General features: G+C 34.6%; 1 protein-coding gene across 4 annotated transcripts in view; it reads left to right on the top strand.

Annotated features, from left to right (window-relative positions):
* Positions 1 to 20,964, top strand: part of DMD (dystrophin) — a 2,284,432-nt gene that overhangs the window by 652,641 nt on the left and 1,610,827 nt on the right. For all 4 annotated transcript variants that reach the window (XM_063634262.1, XM_063634265.1, XM_063634264.1 and 1 more), the window contains exons 8-9: positions 9,369 to 9,550; positions 10,662 to 10,790. In XM_063634262.1, coding sequence (XP_063490332.1) covers positions 9,369 to 9,550; positions 10,662 to 10,790 — 311 coding nt within the window. The remainder of the gene's footprint in view (positions 1 to 9,368; positions 9,551 to 10,661; positions 10,791 to 20,964) is intronic.

Here is a 20,964-nt window from a genome sequence, read left to right as displayed (position 1 = left end):
TCACTACTTCCAGCTACCATTATTTACTGGATTGGCTACATGATAAGTTCTATTTGTATTGGTAGGTTTAGGATTTATTGATTAGCAGAAAGCTCAAATGGTTTTCAGTGTATCAGTCTTCTAAAAGCATCTGATTTTCCTTTTTTGCCTGTTATGCTATAGGCAAGCATTATGCATTTTGAGCCACTGTTTTTTTCTTTTTTCTTTTTTATTTATTTATTTTTTTTTTTGAGATGGAGTCTCTTTCTCTCATGCAAGGTCGAGTGCAGTGGCCCGATTGCAGCTTGCTGCAAACTCCTCCTCCCCAGTTCAAGCGATTCTCTCACCTCTGCCTCCCGAATAGCTGGGATTACCTGGGATTACAGGCGCCTATCACCATGCCCAGCTAATTTTTACATTTTTTTTATTATTATACTTTAAGTTTTATGGTACATGTGCACATCGTACAGGTTTGGTACATATGTATCCATGTGCCATGTTGGTGTGCTGCACCCATTGACTCATCCTTTAACATTAGGTATATCTCCTAATGCTGTCCCTCCCCCCTCCCCCGACCCCACAACAGTCCCTGGTGTGTGATGCTCCCCTTCCTGTGTCCATGTGTTCTCTTTGTTCAATTCCCACCTATGAGTGAGAACATGTGGTGTTTGGTTTTTTGTCCTTGCGATGGTTTGCTGAGAATGATGGTTTCCAGCTTCATCCGTGTCCCTACAAAGGACATGAACTCATCCTTTTTTATGGCTGCATAGTATTCCATGGTGTATACGTGCCACATTTTCTTAATCCAGTCTATCATTATTGGACATTTGGGTTGGTTCCAAGTCTTTGCTATTGTGAATAGTGCCGCAATAAACATACGTGTGCATTTGTCTTTATAGCAGTATGATTTATAATCCTTTGGGTATATACCCAGTAATGGGATGGCTGGGTCAAATTGTATTTCTAGTTCTAGATCCCTGAGACATTTATGCAGCCAAAAAAACACATGAAAAAATGCTCATTGTCACTGGCCATCATAGAAATGCAAATCAAAACCACAATGAGATACCATCTCACACCAGTTAGAATGGAGATCATTAAAAAGTCAGGAAACAACAGGTGTTGGAGAGGATGTGGAGAAATTTTTATATTTTTAGTCAAGACGGCTTTTCAGCTTGTTGGCTAGGCTGGTGTCGAATTCCTGACCTCAGGCAATCCACCTGCCTTGGCCTCCCAAAGTGCTGGGAGTACAGGCATGAGCCAAAGCGCCCAGCCTGAGCCACTGTTTTCTACTTGTAACAAGACGATGGTGATAGTTTTCAGATAGTTACACCATAAACATGTTGAAAAGCATAACTGAATGTTCAAAAGATAAAATTGTTTTGTGTTTCTCCTGGATAAATATAGGCCATTACTTTTTATCATTATTAATTTTATGATGAAATTCAATCATCATCAACGCAAATTATTTTCATTATGATATTTTACAGTCCTTTAATGAGAAGCGTTGTTACTAAATGATAAAAACAACTGCTTGTATCAGTGAATGAAGTGCTGAAAATGGATTAATTAAGGAGTACTTAATTTAGCTAAGGCAGAACATACCTTGCAGAATGTTAAAAAATTTAACGTGGGAGGAGTTGTGCAAATTTTAATTAAAATGTTGTATATAAATTGTATATAGTGACTTGTAAGTAGAAAATACATGTATGTACAATGCAGCGCTGAAGGCAAAATACAAAATATTAAAAATAACAATATCATGCTTTAATGAATCAGTCCATTGCCATAATATGGTCTACAACCTAGAAACTCCGGCGTTTAGATATCAGATGACATTATAACATAAATCTCTTCGTTTGCAAACTTCAAAAAATAATCCACTTTACTTCCAGCACTTTGTCCTTTAGAATATCACATCAATGAATTAGGTTATTGTTTATAGCCATAGGTTTTGGTTGTGTCTTTCTATTTTCATATTTTGAGCATTCTGACTATGCCTAGTTTATGTCCATGAGTGCCTTCTTTCCAGTTTCTCTATTCCTTTTCTTCTCAGTGAATTTAGTTATTTTTGTTTCCTAATACAAACTTTGCAGGGAGGTTTATGCTCATCATGGTTTCTAAATGACATCCTCCCACAGTTTTTGTCGTTTAATAAAACTCTTAAAAGACTGACCAACTAAAGCTTTGTGAGTGCACATTTATACCTGCTGTCTTTGAAATCTTGCTTGTTTTCAATTACACATGCTATGCATTATAATTCAGTATTTCAATTCCTGCCTGTCCCTTGGCAGAAACTTGGCCTGCAATTTAGACAGTGGAGCCTCTTTAGATTTCCCAGGGGTGTTTGAAGGTTACACCCGGCGACTGGCTAATCGGACTTCCCTGAGGTTGACTTCCCAAGATTAGTTTTGTTGAAGGCACTGCTTTCATGAAACAATTCACATTGACTTTTTTGGGGTGAGGGTATGTTGAAAGCAAACTTTGTGCAACTTTGCTTTTATTTTTTTTTATCTTTGCAGATACTTTTATTATAACATAGAATATATTTATTACAAAATTAGTATGTGTTGAATAAAGAGATTGGAAATTATAGACAGAATATTTTAAAAGGGAAGTATTTTCAATCCCGCAAGCACATCCGCTTTACTGATACCTTTAAGTATTTTCTCAGGTGTTTTCCTAAGATTGTTCTACATAAATGATAAATCCTGCTCTTTTGATGTTACATTGTAAGGTATTGACTTTAATATAGTGTCAAATAGCCTTCAAAAGGAACATTTTCACTAGCTTTGTAATATTTTTATATAGTTATATATTCAATTATTCTCTAAGTCTCTACCTATTAAGCTATTTCGATTGGTCTGACTTTTTCCTTTTCTGTATGATAAATACTTCTTTTTGTGTCATAAATACTGTTTAAATTTTATGTCACATTTAAATATATCTTTATTTAAATTTCTGGTAATTTCCTTGTGGCAGGACCCTAAAGGAAAATTAATGGGTACTAGCATATGTTTTTTTTGTAAGGTTTTGATAGACAATCCCAAAATATTTTTCATAAAGTTAGAAACAACTGATACTCTTCAAGCTAAGGAGGTGTTTGGCAAAATCATTGAAGCCTTTGCAGCATAGATTATTAATATTTCGTAATTCTTTGTAAATTTTTTAGGGAAGGGAACGTAGTTAAAACCCCATATCTCTAATTTGCATTTCAGCGGTTCATTTTTATCTATATTTAGTCTTGTTATACATCACTTATTAGAAATATAAATCACTACTACTAAATAGAGATCATGTTTGGTAATTGAACCACATTAATTACTAGGTAACTATCTGAATAATGACTTTCAGATACTTGGTCTTCAAATATACTGAGATAGAATCTGACAGAATGAGGTTAAGGTACCGTGGCAGTGTAGTGCAGTGACTGGGTTCTAATCTGATTTTGACCAGCTTTTGAACTTGCCTTCAAACCACTGTGAGGTTCGACTTCTTTATTTGAAAAATGATGAAGTTTCACTAAATGATTCATTTGTTACCTAGTAGCCTCAAATATGAAACACTCATCGGAAACGGTGTTATTATTGTTCATAAAGTAAAATCTCTAGCAGTATTATGATTTCTCACCATTTTCATTCTGAGACGGCTTCAAAGATTGGATAAGCAATTATTAAAATCCGGTGTCAATGAACAGTTTATGTAGTAGAATCTTGGTGTAAAATTACGTTCATATAATTGTAAGTTCTTACTTTGGGGATTCAGCCACTGCTCCCATTTTATACAATCTTAATGTCGTGTAATAAAAATTATGAATTACATCCCATCATTTTCATACTCCTCGAACACTTTATAGTACTTATTATCATACCATTGCCTTTAGTCACTGTCTTACATAATTCTCACTAATTTCTATGACTGTAACTGTTGTCTGTATTCAGTTTCTTAACAAATACTTCGGTGATTGCAGAGTGCCAGGAATTGGCCTTAGTGCAGTCATCAAAAATGAGGATTACCCCCAAGTCATAAAATTTATTTTGATTTCCCATAAAAATTCATGTTTATAATTATGGGGTGGCTCATCTGCTATATACTCATAATCTAATATAGTCTAAGCATGTTCTATAGCACATAGCAATCACTTAGCAAATATGGAATAAGTGATAAATGCTCTTTCCTTTTAAGTAAATTCTTCTGGCTTCCTGTTAATGGTACACAAATGGTCTCCTATAACTAGGTTTGTTTTTGTGTTAATGATAGAAACAGCAAAAATACGACAAAAATGCAACATAACAACGGTATTAAGGTTTAAGAAACTTCACAGTTTTTCTAAACATTGTATTTGAGCTTCATAACATCTTACTTATATAAGAGGGAATGCTGCTGGTTAACCACAGTCTCTGAAAGGAGCGTATTCTTTGGTTCTGGGGGGAATCAGAGGTCCAGCAATCTAAGAACATTTCAAATTGGGAATAGGATGATGATAGCTTTAGAAGCATGGTAACTCAGGTCAGACCATTGTTAATTGGTTTGAATTGAGAATTATCTTCATTGACGTGAATCCACTCTGGCAAACTTTCAGAAGGGAGTGTTTGCTGCTGGTTGGCTGGGGGAAGCATGATAACAATCACAAAGGAACTAATTGTTAAATGAATAAATAGGGTAGATTGAAACTTTTGTTGGTGTCTACTTGTTACCATGGCTGGAGAACAATCAGTTTTCTGTTTTGTCCTCTTCCTTCTTTGTTTTATTCTCAGTTTATTAATCTTTATATCCTCAGGCTGTAGCACTTAACTTTGTATATAGGCATTTCCAAAGTTTGTGGAGTAAATGATTTGAAAATTGAATGAAGCTGTGTTTGATCTATCTTAGAATTTTTGTCATACATTGACTGGTTTTCATTTCCCCCGTACACAGTTCTACCTTAGATCTTGAACACTTTTTATCTGGATTATGGTCCTAGCTTCCTATTTCTCTCAATTTTTCCTCTAGCAATCCATTCTCTACTTAAAGAATTTAATAAAATTTTGATGGTGTCACCCTCTTGTTGAAAAGTATTTACTCTCTAATCTATTGAATGAAGGCCAGATTTTCTAGTTTGCTATTGATGATCCCTCAGTTTTCTACGTACCATCTACGAGTTTCATCTTAGTTTTCACTACTCTACTCTCTCTAAGACACACAAAGCCACTGTTCCGAAGACATGGCTAATGTGTCCCTACCTCTGCGTCTTTATTCGAGATATTCCCACTGCCCCGAATACTCTTCCCCATTCCCTCATTTCCGGTTATTGAATTCCTATGCATAATTCATTCAGTTTTCTATTAAAAGAGAATTGCCTTATCCTCCAATATTATATGATTTTTATTCTTGTAAATTTGTTTGAGTTCATTGTAGATTCTGGATATTAGCCCTTTGTCAGATGAGTAGGTTGCAAAAATTTTCTCCCATTGTGTAGGTTGCCTGTTCACTCTCATGATAGTTTCTTTTGCTATGCAGAAGCTCTTTAGTTTAATGAGATCCCATTTGTCGATTTTGGCTTTTGTTGCCATTGCTTTTGGTGTTTTAGACATGAAGTCCTTGCCCACGCCTATGTCCTGAATGGTATTGCCTAGGTTTTCTTGTAGGATTTTAATGGTTTTAGGTCTAACATATAAGTCTTTAATCCATCTTGAATTAATTTTTGTATAAGGTGTAAGGAAGGGATCCAGTTGCAGCTTTCTACATATGGCTAGCCAGTTTTCCCAGCACCATTTATTAAATAGGGAATCCTTTCCCCATTTCTTGTTTTTGTCAGGTTTGTCAAAGATCAGATAGTTGTAGCTATGCGGCATCATTTCTGAGGGCTCTGTTCTGTTCCATTGATCTATGTCTCTGTTGTGGTACCAGTACCATGCTGTTTTGGTTACTGTAGCCTTGTAGTAGAGTTTAAAGTCAGGTAGCGTGATGCCTCCAGCTTTGTTCTTTTGGCTTAGGATTGACTTGGCGATGCGGGCTCTTTTTTGGTTCCATATGAACTTTAAAGTAGTTTTTTCCAATTCTGTGAAGAAAGTCATTGGTAGCTTGATGGGGATGGCATTGAATCTATGAATTACCTTGGGCAGTATGGCCATTTTCACGATATTGATTCTTCCAACCCATGAGCATGGAATGTTCTTCCATTTGTTTGTATCCTCTTTTATTTCATTGAGCAGTGGTTTGTAGTTCTCCTTGAAGAGGTCCTTCACATCCCTTGTAAGTTGGATTCCTAGGTATTTTATTCTCTTTGAAGCAATTGTGAATGGGAGTTCACTCATGATTTGGCTCTCTGTTTGTCTGTGATTGGTGTACAAGAATGCTTGTGATTTTTGTAGATTAATTTTGTGATTTTTAAAATCTGAACATGTTAAGGAACTGGTTGTGCCAACTGGAGGAACACATTTTAAATTCTGTTCAGCAATGCAATTACTTTGTACTTTTATTATTTAGTTACTTTCTTATTCCAAATTAGAAGCAGAATTCATGAATTTTCTATCTTTTAAATCTCCTAGATAATCCATTAAAATACTTAGAATATAATAGATTTCTTGAAAATGTATGTTGAGGAAATTAAAAATATTTTAGAAGACCTAAATTCGTTTCTTAAAAACTTACTTATTTCTACCTACTGGCGGTTTTGAATTCTGCATAATCTCAGAAGTGGGATAGTAATAGTTTGGGGCAAAATGTGAATAGTTTAGTTAAATAAGTGCATATTTATTGTAATGACTGAAATTTATGAATAGTTGCATTCAGTCCACATGTTTTATGTAAATAAAATTGATAACAATGACATTTTTGGAGGGGGCAATAAAAATGCTTGGCCAATTTTTCACCATTTTTTACTTTTTATAATGGCATATATTTGAGGCCAAACATACATGCATGTGTCTATGTGTAACACAGCAGTGAAGAGGCACAGGCTCAACCCTTTTTGTATTCTCACATCATGGTTTTATTTAAGATACTAAAAATGAAAGTGCTCTAAGTTATGCTAATCACAGGTACAGCTGACTAGTTACTAGTGAGAAGGAAGAAAGTTTTCTAGAATTTCAAGATACAGTGACGTATAGTATGTAATATATAAGAAACAAATGGTCAAATATTTTTAAAAACAATTATCAAATGAATTGGAGATTTCTAGGCTTCAGAATTCCAAAGCTAAGTTAGTAAGATTATTAAGGAAGGCAGTGTTTACGCACAAAATATTATTTAGTCGTTCTTTAAAAAGTACTTGCAAGAATTACTTTGAACATCTGTTGGTTAATAAGTTGAGCATATGTGTTGTATAACTTTGTACCTCTCAGCCTTGTGCATTGAAATGTCTAATAAGTATCATTTGAGTAAATAAATAAAACAATAAAATGGGAGATGATGTATCAGTCTGCTTATAAGTAATGTTTTTAGCCCTTATTCAAAATGTAGCAGGCAAGCGGTTTCAGCATCACTTGGGAGACTATTGCAAATGCAGAGCTCCAGGCTCTACCCCTGATCTATTGAATCAGATTCTGTAGTTTTAAAAGATCCCCAGGTGATTTATATGTACATTAAAAATTGAGAAGCACTGTATTGTTCTATGGATAGAAGTAGACCAAGGAACACTAATTTTTCCCTCTCTTGTAACTCTTTTTAAAAATACTTTAAAAATAGTTCTTCTGATTAATCATGGTTCTGATCCTTGCAAAAAATTGATGAAGTCACTTGTTCAACTTCCTTTCGTGCTAATGGACTTGAGACTTTACTCTTGGCTTTTTCACTTATAATCAGAACACCTGATCAGAATACCTGATCAGAATACACATATTCAATACAGATATCTTAATAGTAGTTAAGCTAAGATAAATTGTATGGCAAGGAAAATGCATTGCCGCAAAGCCTTGACCTCCTGCCAGGATTTATGTTTATCTTTTATCTTTGATTTTTATATTCATTAATGATTAAAAAACTAAAATTGCATACAGTTATCATGTACAACATGATGTTTTGAAATATGTATACATTCTGGAATGGCTAAATTGAACTAATACATGTAATTAATACATTAATTACATGAAGTAATACATTACTTCATATGCTTATCATGTTTCATGGTGAGTATATTTAATATCTACTCTCGCAGCAATTTTTAGGAATACAATACATTGTTATAAACTAGGTTGTACAATAGATCTCTTGAACTTATTTTTCCTGTCTAACTGAAATTTTGTGCCCTTTGACCAACATCTTCCCAACCCCTGCCCCACAGCCCCTGGTAAACACCATTCTACTCTCTACTTCTATGAATTCAACTTTTTAGATTTCATGTGTAAGTGAGATCATGTGGTACTTGTCTTTCTGTGCCTGGCTTATTTCACTTAATATCCTCCAGATTTACACATGTTGTCTCAATGACAAAATGTCCTTCTTTTTAAAGGATGAAAAAGGATGACAGTGAAATGCCAGCATTTCATAGTCAGAGCTTATGTGTTAACATTTCTAGTGTTAATGACACACTTCACATAAAGCATTACTTTACATCTTGGTTCACTGGAATGAGTGCAGTAAGTGAATTGTAATGCCAAGTAGCAAATGGATCTTTTGAAGGAGCTGCCACTTTATATGTGTTATGACAAAGTATTATTGACCTTGAATGCTCTTGAATGCTGGGTTTCATTCACTTTCTGGATGTGGCAAAGGACATGAAGTCAGATCAACTTAATGTGCAGGACTTTTACGTTTGTCTCTAATGTCTGAGAAGGAAAGTGATATTCTACTTTATCAGATGCACCACAAGGTAAACAAATAGTTTAATATACAAGGAATAGTAAAAATTATTATATGGTATTTTTCTGTTTTATTTAATTTATATTGTGGACATATGACTCATTTCAGCAGAGACATATTTAGCTGTCTGCATACTTTAATATCAGCAACATTCAATTAAAAGGTATAAAGTTTCTTTATTGAGAACCGAAGCATTAAACTATTTTGTGTAATTGTTTAATTACCAGTGCACCATTTGAATAGACATGTTAATATAACTTTCCATGGGAAAGAAAATGTAATCTTTTATTTTTATTTCTTATCTAATGACAGCTACTCTGTTAGATGGGCTAGTTTGGCAATTTGACTTAGGAAAAAGTAATACGGAATGAAGTTTTTATATGAACAAGGAAAATAAATTAACGTTACTGCTCATCCCATTGGTCTGCCAAATTGGAAAGACATTTTAGGCCTCATTATCATGTTCTAATTAGTCTCTGGAGGACATTCATGGACAATTCAGTGTTCATTAATCTATCATCTTCCTGTAACATTGATTTGTTCATTATCCTTTTAGAGTCTCAAATATAGAAACCAAAAATTGATGTGTAGTGTTAATGTGCTTACAGATGTTGCTACCAGCTATCCAGATAAGAAGTCCATCTTGATGTACATCACATCGCTCTTCCAAGTTTTGCCTCAACAAGTGAGCATCGAGGCCATCCAGGAAGTGGAAATGTTGCCAAGGCCACCTAAAGTGACTAAAGAAGAACATTTTCAATTACATCATCAAATGCACTATTCTCAACAGGTAAAGTGTCAAAAGGACAGCTGATATTCAAGATGTTTTCTCTTTTATATGCATTTTTAGGTATTACGTGCACATATATATAACATATATGTATATCCACGTGTATATATACAAAACCTAATGTATGTATATGTACAAAAACAGAGACAGAGACTATGTAAAGCTTTTCAGTTTTGCTTAATTGACTACAATATTGTTTTCAAAACATTTAAAACATACTATTGATACGTACCATATCATAGGAATATAGAACATAATATATTAAATTTCCATTGTGTAACACACAATGAAATCAAAGGCAAACTTATGTACATATTAAACTCTAAAATTTTTATCAACTAGAACAAAGAGCTAGAGAAAGATTAAAGGCAAATACTGTTTTTAATCATTAAAAAATACTTTATGACAATATGTACAAAATCAGATTTTGATTATTGAGGATAACAATTTTGAAAATAGAAAAGTGGTTGAAAATATTTCTAATAAGCATTAAAGAAAAACATGAAATTCTTCGTTATATGATTGTATAGAATTCAGTGGGGTTCTTCCATGACGTTGGCTTGTTCTTTCTCTCAACACTGGGTAGTTTGGATGTTTTCCTATGCTTTCTCTGGCACAAACAATAGTGAAGAAACCTTTAGCAACATTTCTGCTGAATGTGGGGAAAGCTCTTAGGCCAAACTCTCTCACTTTACTGAGCTAGCTCTATATTCGCTTATGAAATCTTTAGTCCTTTCCAGGGTATCGACCTGATGAATTCTGGTTTTACTTACTTTGGATTTAGAGAAAATTGCTTATGGATGCCTGTTTTTGCCGGATTGAAGAGTACCATCCCATTTAAATGTTGGAGTTATGTTACTATGGAATCCTCATGGTTAAATAGCATGCTCATATCTTCCCAGATCATTTACTCTCCAACATGACGTTAAGTGCCATAATTCTGGGAACATACCAATTTCTAATATCATTTATATATGTTTAGTATTAAACATTGAATCTCACCATTTCCATTTAATGTTCTGTTTTCTGCCATGTTGGAAAGTAGTCCTTTCAGGTTACTTATGGTTTTTCCTCCTCCTCTCTATCCACTCCCCCAAACCCTTCTCTGCAGATCACAGTCAGTCTAGCACAGGGCTATGAGAGAACTTCTTCCCCTAAGCCTCGATTCAAGAGCTATGCCTACACACAGGCTGCTTATGTCACCACCTCTGACCCTACACGGAGCCCATTTCCTTCACAGGTCTGTCAACATTTACTCTCTGTTGTACAAACCAGAGAACTGCTTCCAAGATAATCTAACACTGCTTTTACTTGCTTGAATTTTTCAGTGCCTTTTATCTCCTCGTGAAGAGCTTTTTTATTTTTCCCAGTTTTATTGATTCCCTCACAGGATTCTGCTTTGTTATTGAGCCTTCTTTAGGTTTACTATACGATGATTCTTCATAAATATGAATTCCCGTAATGATTTCTACTTTCATTATGTAATAACCTCTAAGGTTCTCTTTGACAAAGGCTACTAATGGTTAGAAAAAACATGAGGCTCATGAAAAGGTTTATATATGTAACTTCAAAAAGTGTGGTTAAATTTGTGAAAATTGCTAATTACACTATTCGGGGAGATTTTTCTAGATGTACATAAAGGAAATACATATACTCTAAGTGAATTATTTTATATATTGATTCTAAAATATATATTCTATGTAAGAAAAATATAGTTGCAAACTTCCTCATATGCTCTCCTTTAATTTTGCTAATTTAGACTTGTGTATAGCAGGCTCTGTAGTATTTATAAGAAAAAGTCACACTCAAGCCAGGTCATATTCTAGGCAATGTTTAGTACTTTCTATATGAGGAAGCCTCTTAGTGGAGTTTTCCACCCTTGCAATATTGTATGGAACCCGACATACAAGAAATAGCCTTGTCAACGTTACAGCGTGGGAATGAAATGTGCTAGGATTGCTCGATTTGCAAGAATTACTTTTTAACAAAAATGATTTATTTTGCTCCGTGGAGCCAATTTGAAACGTGCTAGAGGATGTGATTTTTATCAAAACTACACTATGAATGGGAGTTTAAAAATGGTAGACCTGGTCCTATTGGCTGAAAAATGTGTACATTTTTGGAGACTCAATTTTTTTCTTAAGATAGTGGTGTGTATTTAATTAGTAATTTATTTGGCAGTTAAATGATGCATTAGCTGAAAATTCTAAACTTTGAAATAGTTATGATCTCCATCGGTGGCTAGTTTACTTGGAAAGCTGTCTTCTCACTCCCTCTCATTCTGGACCTCTTGACTCTCCATCGACTCTCTAGACTCAATTTATCACCATTCCCCCCGTTGAAATCACCAAGACTTAAGGAATAAGTGCTACCTCCTAAAATTAAGGAGCATACACCAAGCAAAGATATAGAGTTTTTTCCCCTCCTCTCATTATCACTTTATTGAGCTGCCTTTTCTAGGTTTTCTCCAATGCCTGTTCTGGTAGCACATTTTCACCTCATCACCACCTTCATTAAGGCATCGCTCAGGTATGAGTCCTTAATGAAGTAATTACAAATGGACTTACATCTTGCTAGACTCTGCTCACTCTACCTTTGTGTAAATATTACCAAATACATAATATGTCAGAAATCACAGATAATTCAACAAATTCACTTCTGTTTTATTTAAAATAAGCCTTTCAAATAAATGTAATTTTTATCCCTTAGAAACGACGCAGCACAAATCACAAGAGATGGGGAATGATACATTCTGACCTGTTACTAAAGGAAGCATATCAGAAGATGATGTTACATGTAGTTAGGTTTGATAAGTATATGCCTTAATTATTCACATTAAGAACATTTATTTCAAAAGTGTCAAAAGAACTGAGCTTACACTCCCCCTATAGGCTGTACCTGCTCGACTCCAAACAAACTCAAGACAGGCTGGATCTGATTCCATCAGAAAGTTTTATTAAAGTGTTTACTTGCTGGTCTATAGAGAAAAATGAAGTTCTCTATAAGAGGAGAGAGCCATGTGGGTGACTGTCCCCTATGGAAAACACATGCATGGCCCCACTCCCCAAACACATCACTCTCCTTTAACTGTTCATTTATTTATTCACCAAATAAGTATTCTTAGTCACAGAGACAAATGGCTTTTATTCAGCTCTCCTCACTTTCTACCACTGATGAAACATTTTTCTCAGCCTCTACACTCAGCGGGTTCTTCCTCTCTGACTATTCTGTGTCTTTCATTATCTGGCTCTTTCTGCTCTTCCAACTTCTTTAGCTTATGTATCTCATGGGAGATGTCTTGGCTTTCTTACCTCTGTACTTGTTCTTTTATCAACATAATTTAATAATAGTTTAATAACCTGGCTTCAATCTGTATGCAATCTGTATTCAATCTGTATGCAAATGATCATTGTATCTCTGTCTTCACCACTTCCAATCATTCTTGAGTTATCGCCACATTTCGAATTCATTTTCAATTCTGTGGTATGTATCTATACCTTGATATCCACTAATATCTCAAACCTAGTATGTCTCCAAGTGAAATTTATTACAAAGTTTCTTTTCCATTTTTTATGTTATTCACAGCCCTAATAATACTCACAATTTTTTTCACTTAATTTTGCCCATATAACAAGGCTACTCTCCTAAACTGTCTCGAAAATATTTATGATATATTAATGTTTTATATTTTTATGCTCATTACACATGTATTTCATGTTTCTTCAACCAAATGAAGTCACTCTTTCTCCCACAGAGTTGCCCAGAAATTTTCCATATTAGCTTTTAGGCTTCCCTTAGCTCAGAGTGCTTTTGTCTCTGTTTTAAATTGGCCAACTTAATTTGTATTTCTAGGCCTAATTAGTAAGTGGCAGAACCTGAATTCAAATTTACATTTATCCAACTCGATGCCCATGCTCATTATACTAGGGTGACACTGCACTTTCTCTACTGTGATTCTTATATATTGGGTTACTGACAAATAGAGCAGTATTCATGTATTTGATTATTTAGCACTTGTTTTTGAATCACCTATTATGTGCCAGGTACTGTTATTGAACCAAGTGACACATAAACAAAACAATCTGAGTCTGAAATTATTCTAATTTTATTACCCTCCTGCTCTCTTCCCTCTTACCATATGTTTTTAACTCATTTAATAAATGGTAAGGCCAGGCGTGGTGGCTCATGCTTGTACTCCCAGTACTTTGGGAGGCCGAGGTGGGGGGATCACTTGAGGTCAGAGTTTGAGACCAACCGAACCAACGTGGTAAAACCCTGTCTCTACTAAAAATACAAAATTAGCTGGGCGTGGTGGCGCACACCTGTAATCCCAGCAACTCGGGAGGCTGATGCAGGAGAATCACTTGAACCCGGGAGGTCGAGGTTGCAATGAGTTGAAATCGTGCCATTGCACTACAGCATGGGCAACAAGAGTGAAACTCTGTCTCAAAAATAAATAAAAAATAAAAATAAATGGTATGATATGAGCATTTTAATTTTATCTGTGAGCTTTTCTGTTTCATGATCCTCTAGCATAGCATATCTGGTAGCAGAACTGGAGGCCACTGTTTCATCAAAGTCATTTCCCTCTTGATGCAGTAGATGTGACTTATGAAATAATTAGAGAAACCAAGGATTACTGTGAGGTTTCTTACTTAAGCAACTGGCCAAATAGAGTTGCCACTAACCAAGATGGGTGAGACTGTAGAAGGAACAGTTTTGGGAGTGAACATTAGGATTTCAGTATTAAACATATTAATCTTGAGGTTCCTATGAGGCTATGAATGCATGTAAAGAAGGGTATTTAAATCCATTGGCCAGGATAAGATTACCAAGGAAAAATGTGTAGACAGATAGATAAGAGATCTCTAGATGTATATATGAGGAGGCATCAGCAAAGCGGCTGAAAAAGGTGGCTAGAAAGGGGAGAGAAAAAGGAGAACATAGATGTGGTATTCTGGAATCAAGAAGAAAGTGTTTTCAGGGAAAGGAAGATATCTAGCTACATTAAATATTGCTGTTTAGTTCAAATAACATGATGATTGAAAATTATTCAGTGAATTTAGGAAAACATCAGTAGGTTAAGATGTCTGGGAAATCCTAATACATAGCAGTTACTACAGTGGAATTACTTACACTCCTATTCACTCTTAAAACTTTCCCATTTTGACCAATAAGTTACATGGTCACTCTAGTTTATATCCCCTTTAATAAGAACAATTTCAATGATGTGTGTATGTGTGTGTGTTTGGAGGTGTTGCTTATTAGAGTAGGTTCAAACGACAGTAAAAGTGAAGGCTACCCTCATTGTAACACTTAAAAAAAAAAACAACAAAAACAAACTACACTGCGAGCTGGGTGCAGTGGCTCACACCTGTAATCCCGACACTTTTGGAGGCTGAGGCAGGCAGATCACTTGAGGCTAGGAGTTTGAGACCAGCCTGGCCAACATGGCAAAACGCTGTCTCTACTGAAAACACAAAAATTAATTAAGTGTGGTGGCACACACCTGTAATCCCAGGTACTTGGGAAGCTGATGCTTGAGAATTGCTTGAAGCCAGGAGGTGGAGGTTGCAGTGAGCTGAGATCGGCCACTGCACTCCAGCCTGGGCGACAGGGCAAGACTCTGTCTCAAAACACTACCCTGAATTGTTGATGGCCACAGGGACAAAAACATACTTCTTTTAAATTAACCCATCCTGATAACTAATCATGTGTCTATGTATTAGTTTTCGATTTTTGATGCAACAACTACAAACCTAGTGGCCCTAAACAACACATATTCATTATTTTACAGTTCTGTAGTTCAGATGTTTAAAACAGGTCTCATTGAGCTAACATTAACCTATCAGCAGGGCTGCCTTCCTTTTGGAGGCTGTAGAGGAGAATCCATTTCCATGCCTTTTCTAGCTTCTAGAGCTAGAAATCAATCCACATTGATTGGCTCATGGCCCCCTTTCAGTTTCAAAGCTAACAAGGGCAAATTGAGTCTTTCTCATATGACATCACTCTTACCTATACTCTTCTGCCCCCCTACTTCTACTTTTAAGAGCCTTCATTATTACTTACTTGCTATGTGACCTTTAGAGAATTTCTTGAACTCTGGGCCTCAGTTTCCTCATGTGTATTATTGAAACTATTTCTAACTCATAGAGTTATTAGGAGGGTTACATGAGATGAATTTTTATAAAGAATATTGCATGGTATAAGCACATTGTAAGTTCTCAAAAAAAAAAAAAAAAACCAGCAACCAATATGATTACTACTTTAGATACATCAGGGGTTAGGTAAGATATTGTGGTCTGATCTGAGAAAATTTTTGTATTTTTATTAGCACTTCTATGAGAAGAGATAGCCTGGATTCTGATTTATAAACAAACCCATAACCTGTATAGAGTTTGGCAAGTTAATATACCGAGTAAAAGATTCTAAGGAAAAGGATATCCTTTTTTGTTCTGAGGTTGCTGAGGAACAATCTTGGAACCATGCAGAGCAGAACATAGTAATGCCTTTTATAAAGCCGTAAAAGCACTTCTAGGTGATTTTACATCCAGCAATCCTGTGTTGGGTGGGGATGAGGCGGAGGAGATTTTTCACTCTATCTCTGCCTTTGCCCCCTTCTGACACAACTTGTCCCTCAGACTGTCCACCGATTGTAGAAAGTAATTGGCAAACAGAGGACGCGAAGCCCGCCAGTGAGGACCACTCCTTAGATTAAAAGTATCACTAATTTCCTTCGAGGAAGCCTTTATACATTCTGATGTGACCGAACAAGTCACCCAGAAACAGAATTATTAGGTTTTAGCTCAACTCTATAAATTGGTACACTGAAGACTTCTGAGTAGAATTTTAAAACTGGAAGGAACCTTAAAGTGAATATATGTGATGATGTTATTTTCAACAGATACACTATTATCCTTTAACTTCTTTTGAAATTTACTTTATTGTGTGTAAGAACACTTAACATGGGATTCGCCCTCTTAACTGATTTTTAAGTGTAAAATACAGCATTGTTCACTATAGGCACAAGTTGTACAACAGATCTTGAGAATTTTCTCATCTTTCATAACTGAACCTTTGTTAATTAGCAGCTTCCCACTTCCTCCTCTCCACAGCCTTTAGCAACTGCTATTTCACTCTGATTTGATCAGCTTGAGTATTTTACATACCTCTTATAAGTAGAATAATGGAGTATTTGTCCTTCTGTGACTGTCTTATTTCACTTCCCATAATGTCCTTAGGGTTCATCCATGTTGTTAACGTGGCAGGATCTCTTTCTTTTTGAATATTAATAATAATCTCTTGTATGTATATACCACATTTTCTTTGTCCCCTCATACATCAGTGGACACTGAGGATGTTTCCACATCTTGGCTCTTGCGAATGGTGTTGCCATGACCATGGCATTGCAGGTATCCCTTCAAGATCCTGATTTCAATTCTTTTGGATAAATATCCAAAAGTGAGATTGCTAGATCAAGTGGGAGTTCTGTTTTTAATTTTTAAGGAACATCCATATTATTTTCCATAATAGTCATGACATTTTTTACTTCACCAACAGTGTACACTAGTTCCAATTATTCCACATCCTCACTAATACATTTTTTAATAGTAGGCATCTAACAGGTATAAATGTGATAGCTCATTCGGCTTTTCATTTACATTTCCCTGATAATTCATAATGTTGAACATATTTTCATACACCTGTTGACCATTTAGGTGTCGTCTTTGGAGAAATGTCTATTCAAGCCTTTAGCCCATTTTTAATTGTGTTTTTAGTTTTTTTTTGCCAATGAGTTATAGGAGTTCTTTTTATGTTTTAGGAAATAACCAGTTTTTAATATAAGGTCTTCAGGTCTGACCACAAAACCTTACCTAAGCCCTGATGTATTTAAAATAGTAATCATGTTATTGGTTGCTGTCTTTTTGATAACTTAGAATGTAGCTATACCATGAAGTATTCTTTATATAATTCATTTTATTCAACCCTCCTAATACCTCTGAGTTAGAAATAATTCTCATAATACATATATATGGTTTGTATTTTTCCCATTCCATAGATTGCCTTTTCACAGTGTTGATTGTTCCCTTTTCTAAACAGAAGATTTTTAGTTATATGTAGTCTTAATTGTATTTTTTGCTTTTGTTGCTTGTGCTTTTGGAAATAATTGACAGGATTAATGTCACAAGATTTTTCCAATGTTTTCTTCTAGGAGTTTTATGGATTGAGGTTTTACATTTACATATTTTATCCATTTGGAGTTGATATTTGCATATGGCATAAGATAAGCATCCAGTTTCATTCTTTTGCATGTGGATATCCAGTTTTTCCAACGCCATTTGTTGAAGAGATTATCCTTTCCTCTTTGTGTATGCTTGGCTCTATCGTGGAACATCAGTTAACCCTATATGTGTAGATTTATTTTAGGGCTCTCTATTCTGTTCCATTGGTCTATACGTCTGTCTTCATGACAATACAATTTATTTTTAATTACTGTAGTTTTGTAATATATTTTGAAATCAGGAAGTGTGATACCTCCGATTTTGTACTTCTTTCTCAAGGTTGATTTAGCCATTTGGGATTATTTGTGGTTCCATATGAATTTCAGAGTTTTTCTCTGTGTGTGTGAAAAATGCCATTGGAATTTTGATAAAGATTATATTAGTTCTGTAGATTGCTTTGAATATAATGATAATTTTAAGTCCTTTGATCCATGAATGTAGGATGTCTTTCCATTTGATTTTGTCATCTTTAATTTCTTTCATCAATGTTTTATAGTTTTCGGTACATACTCTTTGACCTCTTTAGTTTATCACTGTTTTCTTTTTGGTGCTATTGTAAATGGAATTTGTCCCCTAATTTCTTTTTCATTATTAGTGCAAAGAAACTCAACTAATTTTTGTATGATGATTTTGTATCCTACAACTTTACTGATTTTTTAATTGTTTCTAGTGTTTTTAATGGATTCTAGGGTTTTCTATTCATAAGATTTTGTCATCTGCAAGTAGGAATTATATTCTTAATTTCTGATTTATATACCTTTAATTTCTTTTGCCCAATTATTCTAGCAAGGACTTGCAGTATTGCCATCAGTAGAAGTGGCAAGAATGGGCATATTTACCTTGTTTCTCCTATTCCTGATTTCATAGAAAATCCTTTCAGTTCGCAGTTGTTGTGATATGAGCTGTGATCTTTTTATATATGGCTTTTATACTGAAGCAATTTTCTTCTATTCCTAGTTTGTTGAGAGTTTAATAGTTTTTTTTTAAATAATGAAATTGTGTTGAATTTTGCCGAACAGGTTTTCAGCATCTAATGAAATGAGCATGTGACTTCTTATTTATTCTGTTAACGTACTGTATCATACTAATTGATTTTCATGTTGAACCATCCTTGTATCCCAAGGATAAATCTCACTTGGGCATGGTGTATGATTGTTTTAATGTGCTGTGAAAGTTTGCTGGAATTTTATTGAGAATTTTGCCTCTATATCCTTCAAGGATATTGACCTGCAGTTTTCTTGGGATGTCTTTTTCTGGCTTTGGCAATGCTGAACTTATAAAGTGAATTTGGAAGTGCTCCCTCCACTTCAGTTTTTTGAAAGAGTTTGAGAAGCATTGGCATTAATTCTCTTTTAAAATGTTTGATAGAAATCACTTATGAAGTCACCTGGTCTTGCGGTTTTCTTTGTTGATAGTTTAAAAATTACTGATTGAATCCCTTACTTGTATTGATCTATTCAGACTTTCTATTTTTACACAGTTCAGACTTGGTAGGTTTTATGTTTCTAAGAATTTAACCATTTTTTTTTAGATTACACAGTTTCTTGGTGTAAAATTGTTCACAGTGGTCTCTTTATTAAGATTAAAGGAGCGTTATTGTGTTATCGTCCAAAATCCTAGAGGTTTTTTAAAAAATGATTTAGTGTAAGTAACTTAAAAAGTTATTTAAGGTAAAGCCCTCTTTAAGTATGATAATTTTATAAGGATAGTATAACCAAAATACATCATTTATTCCACTAGGTGTGTCTGCATTTAGGAAATGTGTTAAATGCCTAGCATGTAATTTACATTTATTATTTCTGATTTTCAAAACAATCTTAAAAAGATGTAACTCCACAAATGGAGTTACCTATCAAAATATGTTAGGAAATTGATGCTTAAGAAAAGGTTGACTCATGTGGGAATGTTACTTTTCTTCTTGACAAAAAGTGATAATTCTAAATAAGAATAGGAAATTTTCTGTCATCCATGTCACAAATATATTTCCTGTTTTGTCCTCCGAATTATTCTATTCATGTTTATTTTGATGTAAATAAGAATTTTAATGGTGTTAAACTTTTCAAAGAAGATTAAAGAATATTCCATAGCTAAGATATTAAGATGAAAACAGAAGTATAATAGGAATCTAGTCTGTGGGACCTGCATATGCTATTTTCCCTCTATTACTCAGTTTTCTCATCTCTAAAATACAGATACTTTCAACTTTCCATGGGGTGGCTAAAATAATTAATGCATAGTGTATGTGAGAATAAGCCTTCACTATCACATAGTGTGTTAGAGAGGAAAGACTCCATTCACCTTGTTACACAACAGGCATTCAATAGGTATTTAAGGGTAAAGAAATATTTACAACGACATGGATCAACAGTCTTCCATTTTGCATTATATTTATAAATGATAATGTAATCTTAAAAATACAAATCAAAAAATGTAGAATGAAAGTCCATGTTTACATTTGGTAAAGATATTTGGAGTTTCTGGAAGAGATGATACATAATTTTACCAACCATTTTAGAAAATGACTTTTCTGTCTCTTGATACCAGAGATAGGTCCAGAGGTATTGCTGTGGATGTCACAAAAACAGAGTCCATTTTTGCAAACCAAGGATATTTGAATGCTCTCATTTAAGTCATGTTTATTACATTTTATGGGATTTGTAGGTTCCTAGAATTTGAATGAATTATTGGATGGAATTGAGCTAATCTGTGTTACAATGTTTGAACAGGTCAGGGTGGCTTATTTGTAATTATTAATAGATTGTTTGGATCTCCACATGTAGGCTAGATGCAGTATGCTTTCTTTAGGAAGGGCCTCTTAAGGCATATCTTTGTGAAACATTTATTTTAATACTTTTTTATTTTTATTTTAATTTTTCTTTTACAAATCAAGTCTTTACGTAAGTAAGAATTTGTGTTAAAATTGATTCACCTTCTTAGTTGTTGTGTGACCCAGTTATCTCTTGGCATACCTGTGTAATGCTTAGCTCACCTGTGTAATACTGGTGTGCTTATCTTGTTCACCAGTAACTATTGCCATACAGCAAATCAACTCAAAACTTGAGAGCTTATAAAAACAACATTCCTTTTTCTTTTACCTCTTTTGATTCTGGGGCTCAGCTGGGTTCAGGGCTT

Source organism: Symphalangus syndactylus, chromosome X (genome assembly GCF_028878055.3).
Source record: "Symphalangus syndactylus isolate Jambi chromosome X, NHGRI_mSymSyn1-v2.1_pri, whole genome shotgun sequence".
NCBI lineage: Eukaryota > Metazoa > Chordata > Mammalia > Primates > Hylobatidae > Symphalangus > Symphalangus syndactylus.
The sequence above is the reverse complement of the archived record's forward strand: the minus strand, read 5'-3'. Positions and strand labels throughout refer to the sequence as shown.